This window comes from Chinchilla lanigera, unplaced genomic scaffold, assembly GCF_000276665.1.
Source record: "Chinchilla lanigera isolate Chin_1 unplaced genomic scaffold, ChiLan1.0 scaffold00008, whole genome shotgun sequence".
NCBI classification, from domain to species: domain Eukaryota; kingdom Metazoa; phylum Chordata; class Mammalia; order Rodentia; family Chinchillidae; genus Chinchilla; species Chinchilla lanigera.
The window spans coordinates 33680575-33688684 of record NW_004955409.1 but is presented as its reverse complement, the minus strand read 5'-3'; the positions used below and the strand labels follow the sequence as shown (position 1 = coordinate 33688684).

The window sequence follows — 8110 nt, the reverse complement described above, 5'->3', positions numbered from 1 at the left end:
GGGAGAGAGGGAGGGGGGAGGGAGGGAGAGAGGGAGGGACAAGGAAGAAAAAGAATTGAATGAAAAAAATGGAAACAAGGCTTTTGTAAATAAGGAGGGAAAGAAGGGCTGAAGGGAGGGGAGATGAATGGTAAAAAAAAGAAGCAAGACATCATGTACAGGTACAAGTTCCCTATGATGAATGTAATCATTATATATATATATATATAAATTATAGTAATAAAAAATGCATAAAAAGATACAATTAAAAAAATATTTTCTTACAAGCAGCATCTTCAGAATTAAAGTTCTATCAATACTAGTAAAGTTCCTTCAAGAAAAGTTTGTAGGACTACAATAACAATTTTTTTTCACAAAAACATTTTTAAAAATCTACATGAAATAGAAATACTCTTAGGTATTGAAAAATTATGTATGATAGTGACAGCTTCAAATTAATAACAAAGAAGAGTCAAAATGACAATCTGCTTCACAGAAACTCCAAATGTTTTTGAATTCTAAATTATTTAAAAACAGTATAGCATCTTGCCACATTTAATTTAAAGACATTTTGACATTAGGAATGATTTTCCAGTCAAGGGCCAAATAATGAGCAGGACTGTGATAAGAGTCACCTACAGTTACTGAAAATACTGTTAGAACACAGTGAGAAATTTCATGACAACATACTCTTCCTAAAGCAATACTTCACACAAATTAATGATTTAAAAATACTAGAAAGAAATGCAGAGTAACTTTCTTGGAGTTTTATTTGACTAAGTACGAATTTACTTGTAATGAAATTTAGTGAAGAACCATTTTAGCAGCCCTATTATATTAAACCCCAGCATCTTAAAAGTATTTTAAATATGCTATACCTGCCTTGTTGGGGCACTTCAAAATACTCTAAAGTTTGTTTGCCAAAACCCTCCAAATTCTAAAAAGGTAAAGCTTTATTTACATGGGTTATTTCTCCCATAAAAGCAAACAAGCAAATGTTAACCTATCGTAATAATTTTTATAAGAACTACAAAGTATTTCTACTTGCTAGTGCTTTAAAAATATATTTGTGGAGTAGGGAAACTGAAATGCTTCTGACTTAGAACTGTTTTCTTTTTATTTCTGTACCCAAAGCTCCCATCTCTTTCTCATATACATTTTATATGATTCATAGAAAATCATTTACTTGCAGATATTTCCACATTAAAGATAAAGGAAAGCTGAAGAGTAAAATGAAGAAGATGGAAACTTCAACGACCCAACCATCAGAAAGTACTGAAAAGTACTGCCTTGTTTCTTGCAGTTGCGGTTATACCATGACACTTCAGTCTCTGAGGGTCAGGTTAATTAAGCTCCATAGCAGCTGCAGTGCAATGTGAGACACACACTCTGCAGTTCCCACCAGTCCATTCCAATTACCTGTAGTATTCCAGCACTGGACAAGTGACAACCAACCCCTTCTCTCTAGTCACTTGCTCCCACTGGTCTACTGATAAATGTTAGAACAAACTAACCTCTTTTTGGAAAAGACTGCAAAGCTGAATGCACCTGCTGCAGGCTGCAATGATGAGTCCCAGAGAGATGTTTGTCAGTCAGATCTCTGCAGATGTTGTTTAACTTTACGCTAGAGCTGTATCCAAAGATGGAAATGAGATGGCAATCAAGCACAAATCTCCCACCACCACCACCGCCCCCATTTTTATTTTAAAAAGCCACACTTGTTCATGTGAGTTCTACTTTAAAATATGGTTCCATTAAACTAGAAACAACCAAGACTAAACTTTATGGTTTCAAAAGTGTTTATTAGTTGCTGAGTTTTAGTTAACAGGTGGCATAATATGTGTCCAACAAATATCACCTAAGTCACTTAATTTTTTTTTTTTAATCTTAGGTTAGAGCAAAGCACAACAAAATCCAACAACTATACAATACACAAGTTTTTGACTGATGGATGGTTTGCTGGTTAAGTTTATATTCATACCACATACTACTCAGGATTTACAAGACACAGATCATTATTCCCCCTGGTATAGTAAATGAAACATCCTCAACAAAAGATATGGTGAAGGCTTCAAACAGCAAATTTCACAGTGACATCGCACTATACAATTCATGAAAACATCAGTACTGTAAATCTTTGATCTTCAATAACTTTTTAATTCAATAACAGATATATCAGAATGAAATCAAAAGCAGTCAAGTGAAATTGCTAAGATATTTATGCTAATTTTTTAAAAATCCCATGATACGAAACATTTGCATACATGAGATAAATATAAAAATTATCTTCCAGAAACTGCAGTTAAGATAAATTATTTTATGCTAGGAGTATTTTTATATAAAGACTTCCTGTTGTTTTAAATATAAATGCTTAAAATGAATTAAAAATTAAACCACAGCAAAATTTCAGTGATATTAATACCTAATTGAAAGGTTATGCTTCTCTTTAAGGGCAAACAGAGCCAAAATATAACAACAGGCACAACATCAAATGTAAACATCACAACTTTAAGATTTAAAAAAAACATTCAGGTGTCAGCAAATCTTTGATCATACAAAATCAAAGATATAATACAGTGTAATGGTACTGTATCACAAAACCCACTCAACGAGGTTGGACATTAAAATAGTTTTTCTGTATTTCTTACAATTCCATTTATGTATGAAAGTTGCCTTAAAATATCCACCAATAGATTTTTAAGGTGCTATGCATTTGAGATCAAAGATAAAGTAGACTGCAACTTTGAGAACCTGTAAGAAATATATTCATCTTACACTATCAATATTATAATACTTTTCCTTCAAGAATAAAATAAAATGATCGATTTTAAATTTCATTATGTCCTTTGATTTTCAAAAAAAGTGATCATGCACATATAATCCCAATCCTAAAGGCTAAACTGACTACAGATTTTTCACCCATGTCAAAATAAAAATAGTATGGGGCATTTCCTTCACTGAAAGAAAATTTCATTTACATTGTGCTTTTTCATGATTTCAACACATCTAATGAATAAGTGACGTGATTAAAGAAAGCAACACTCAAACTGGACAGAGATAAAATCAAGATATAAAGAATCTAAATGTAACAAATTCAAATTTTACCCTAAAGACCATAAGAGGAAATAATTTATATTAAATGTAATCCAATTTTATAACCACAAATACCGGTATGAAAGCAGTTTAGAATACACACAGATTCCAATAACATAGTGAAGGACTCCAGTTTGATATAATGAGTATCTTCAACATCACAGAATAGAATAAAAACAGGTATAGTATTGAATCTTCTAATATCTGGGGAACACATGAAATATTTATTTTAAACATCCTTTTATTTTTCCAACCAACAATATATTTAGGAAGTTTTTCCATTCAACTATTTGACCATCCATTAAATACTTTGAAAAGATAAAATCAATCTATTAATGAAAACTAAACACATCTTCAGATGACAAAAGAATAAAAAACCCATCAGCATTCTGAAAATGCATACAGTAGTATATTCCTTAAAATAAGAAAATGATTTTTACTAAAAAGCAACTTTACAGAACCTGATTATAAAAGAATATTTAAATAAATCAAACTAGGTTTCTCTAATCACGTAAGAAAAAGGATATATTCCTAAGCTACCAGTAATAAGTCGGTACTTGGCAAGATTAGATATTTCAATATAAATAAATGAATTATATAGCACAGCAAAACGTAAAATAAATCTACTTGTAGATCATTTTTTCTGATTACAGTAATTCAATAGTGTACTTTAGATTTCTTCCTTACACCGTTTTCCCAAGCTGTATTATTTATGACACAATGAAATACACAATGCAATATCCAGTTGTATGAATTCTAAATTAGTATCAGTTAATATTCAAAACTGTTTTCTTCATTTCAACCAAGATTTAAAAATCACTACTCGAAAGGTAGGGTTGCTTATGCATTTTAAAGCTATAAGCTAAGGGGGAAAATGAGGAAAAACAAAACCAATTTGAGATTATATTGGCTGTAATTTTTTAAATATACCTAGCATTTGAGATGAAATTTATTAGTATTCCCGAAGTGTGACTCTATTCTGTGTTCTATATCCTGGAGAAAGTTTTTAAAAATGCATTAGTATTTTAACTAAACCTTGGCAGCACAGTTACATTTAACTTAAAAACTAAGGTAATTTGAACATGTTCATTAGGTTATACAAATGAAATACTTATTTTCCCAAATATACTTTCTTACAGAGAAATAGAGTTATGCTTCATGAAATAAACATCAGGCATATTCATTCTAACAGAGAATATGACAGCCATATGTATGTATGTGTCTGTGTGTGTAAACATATACACACACATACACAAATATAAACACACGAATACAAAAAATACAAAAATTAGTTATCCAATTATTCCATTATCCTACAGGAAATTCTTTATACTCGGAAATATAATTTTGCTGATATGACAGTGAGATGTGCAAGGTAAGTATTCTTATGTACACCTGAGTAAGAGAAGTTGACAGAAGCTCAGAGGTTATTATGTTGAAGATTAAGACTTCAGATAATTCCACAGGCTATGGTCATGTGTGAATAGAAGGAATATTAAAATTAAAAGTCTAGCTGAAGAAAAGAGCTATCTGTCGATACAGGTGATAATCGAATTAAAACTGTATTTTAATAGAAACTGTTCAGAATTCTTGAAGCTTCTTATAAACTACAAGGTTTTATTTCATCCTTCAAGTTGATTCCATTATGTCTGATTGGTTTCCACCTGTTATAGGCAAAGTATAGGCCTTCTTGTATCCGACATTTTAACTCACATTTGATCAGGTTACGTCACTATACTCACAAAATTTTATTCAATGCATTCCAGCTTTCCATTTTTTTCGAATGATATTCTTGCTCTATACAAATAACATGCTTCAGAACTATAAATAAAATAAGCAATTTCTATGTAGTAAGAAAAAAATGCAAAACTAAGTGGACTCAAAACAAAAGATCTAATTCTCAGTGCACCCTTTCCAACCCACTGAAAATAAACTACATTCAAATGAAAAGGCATTTAATTTACTATTTGGAATATCGTAGATAAACACCAATTTTCTGTAACATCCCTGAACATCTGATACCACCTCATGTATAATGCAAAAAAGCATTTTCATTTTCATCTATTGACAGTGAATTTAATTTACCATTGCAGCTCTTTTCCTAGAACTATCACGTTATTAATTCTGCAATCAAGCTCTTTTGAGTGTTTTAATTTATACTAAGGGTTTTCACAATTCCACGTTGATTTTTTCTATCATACTATACCTTTTAAATATCTGAATGTGAGTATAAGAAACTCTGCCAAAGCATAAGGAAAGTTTGAGGGACCAGGAAAGCCATCTATAAAACTACACTTAGAGAAAGCAAACTTTCTAATGATTACATTTTAATTTCATAAATGTAATGTTTACCAAAAAATTACCCTAATTTATCTAACTAAATATTAAGTTTCAATCATTCTAAAATCTTCTCTAGTCTAATAGTCCATTTCTACCACCAAAGGACTGGCTATGAAAGAAAAAGCCCTCCAAGTGTTTTGCCTGCATTCATGCCAGATGTCTTGCTGTATTAAAGAACTCTTAGTGAATTAGATCGCTGAACGCAAATCAGCTTTTCTTTCTGACCAGGAAAAATAAAGAAGCAGCCTCAGTCCCCTCAGTACTGAATTGTATTTCTGTGGCCATAAAGATAAAATAATTCCCCTAAATGACAGAAACCTAGATCTAAGTAAAAGCGAATCAGCTACCACTGTTTTATCTAGGAGATATACACTATTCCATTTCAAAGGTTTCTCCATTCAACTGAAAAATACTGAGTAACAAAAATGATACAGAAGAAAAATATGAACATGCACAACTGTATAACAGTAAGTAAAAGAGAAAAAAATGAAAAGTAAAAAGAACAGCAACAAAAAAATAGCACCTAGGAAACTCGCCATACCCCTTAGGTAACTGTACCACACTAACAGTTCACGTATTTTAATCAAATATAGCTCTCAAGTAACACAAATTTCATAGCATTATTTTACTTCTTACATAATAATATAGTAAAGTTCCTTATCCAATTACATTAAAACCAAAATATTTTTAAAATCTGAGGAGGCAGCACTTGTCCTCTTTACTTCATCCAAGGCCAACAAACAAAGCAGTGAAGCAGAAAGAGGTACATAATGGATTCAGAAGTAAATGGTCCATTCTTCAAGGGGCCTCCCTCCCCCTTCTGAATTCACTCTAGTCTAATTGTCATTACAATGATGTCTGAAAACTTTAGAAGAGCCCTATTTCCTGCTGCCAGCTGTTCAAGTTTCTATCTTTAAATTTTGTGTATTTCCCCTAATAAGTATTCAGAAATAGCCCAAATACTCGGGCAATTAGTCTAAATCACAGACACAGTCTATCAATTATAGGAAAAAGGCGTAATTAACAATGGAAATAGGTTGAAATTTTTCCCATACTATACTCTACTACAGCAACATTAATAAGTATCCACTACTATTTCATAATCTCAAGACAACGCACAGGTAGGTTTGCTAGCCCTTTCCTGGGGGATTCATCAAACAATCTCTTCACCATTGCACCTACCTGGATAAAAATCTTTGGACTTAGACAGCTTGATGGTGGCTCCAGTTTCTTTCTGCAACTGAACAATTGTCTGTCCTCCCTTCCCAATTATAGATCCAGCAGCATAACTAGGTATGAGAACCTTTAGAAAATACTGGCCGTCTTCTGAAAAATGCAAAGAAATATTCTTGGTTAACATGATTATTTTTAAACTTTGGATCCCCACTCCACCCTCAAGAGAGAAAAACAGCAACTAAAGCACTGGACATATAGCTGCAGGAAACAGGGAATTAAATTTTTTTAAAGAATGAAAATAAGCCAGTTCCGTTGAAAAATCAGTAATGTATCCTATTTGCAAGATTTCTACTTCCAAACCTGGAATTAAAATCTAAACATGTTCTAATATTTTGCAGCACTGGAGAAACTGATGACTAAATTCCAGCTGTTATTCCAAACATGGAAGTCTCCCAATTCCATCTGTGGTTACTATGGCAAAAGGAAAGGAACTGACCCTTTCACAAAACTTCAGAGATTTATAAAATGACAAACCTTCACTTAACATACTGCAAGAGAAAACAACCCAGGACTGTAAACAGTGATGAGCTAAATTTGTTTGTCATTAGCAAACACATAAGCACTACAATTAGCCATTGCCTATGTCCTACTTAAAGTAAGCAAAACAACCATTCTCCTACCAAATAATCAACCCAAACTGTAGGGTGTATTCCAAGCCGTTAATAACTGCCAGGAATCAACTTAAACGTAGTAGAATGACAAATCTAACTAATCCTGATGTATTTCTTTAGCACTTCTTAGTCTACTATGATCTCGTTTAAGCTCATTAATTAAAAGACCTTAAGAAGAATTTCGCCAATACTAAAAAGCTTAGGAGTCATTTATAGTAAATACACTTAAAAGTGACCAAATAGATAGCTCCTTTTCCAAAAGAACCATAAAAGGGAGAAGAGGGGTCGATGAACCAAGGAAATGAAAAATGAAATGTTTTAGAAAATAAAACCAACTCCATAAACTTTAATTCCCGTCACCCTGATCATGTCTCAAACATGAAACACCCCAGTAAATCTAGGTTTTTTTAATGTGCATGAATATTCCAAATTTTGCGGTGTGCCACTCACAAGACCCCCAATCCGTTTCTAATGTATATGCTGGAGATAAATTCACCTCTGCTTCGATGCATTGGGTGCATTGTTAAGATGACTCCAGTGCAAATGAAGAAGCGATACCGGTCCCGTTATAACTCATCTTCCAAGGAAGCGCAGGATGTTAACTAACAAGTCACCGAACCAGACACCCCCCTCGTATGCACACCCTTGAAGACAAATCAATGAGAAATTTGTACTGACAGTGTAAGTGCGGTAAGGGCATGCACTCATCAAGATTTTGCATACTACTTGTAGCCCAAAGCAAGGGGATGGATGGACAGAGGAAAAACTCTCCGGTGCCCCAAGCATTTGCAATCTGCTACCCAAGTGCCATTTATTTATTTATTTTATCAGACTGTTAAATGCAGCGCGCA

At 32.8% G+C, this 8110-nt stretch overlaps 1 protein-coding gene across 1 annotated transcript in view; it reads right to left on the bottom strand.

Annotated features, from left to right (window-relative positions):
* Positions 1–6738, bottom strand: part of Nova1 (neuro-oncological ventral antigen 1) — a gene marked incomplete at its 5' end in the record, with an annotated part of 138410 nt that extends 131672 nt beyond the window's left edge. Inside the window, 1 exon segment of the mRNA XM_013510444.1 lies at positions 6595–6738. Within this exon segment, the coding sequence (XP_013365898.1) occupies positions 6595–6738 (144 nt within the window).
* Between the last annotated feature and the right edge of the window lie 1372 nt (positions 6739–8110).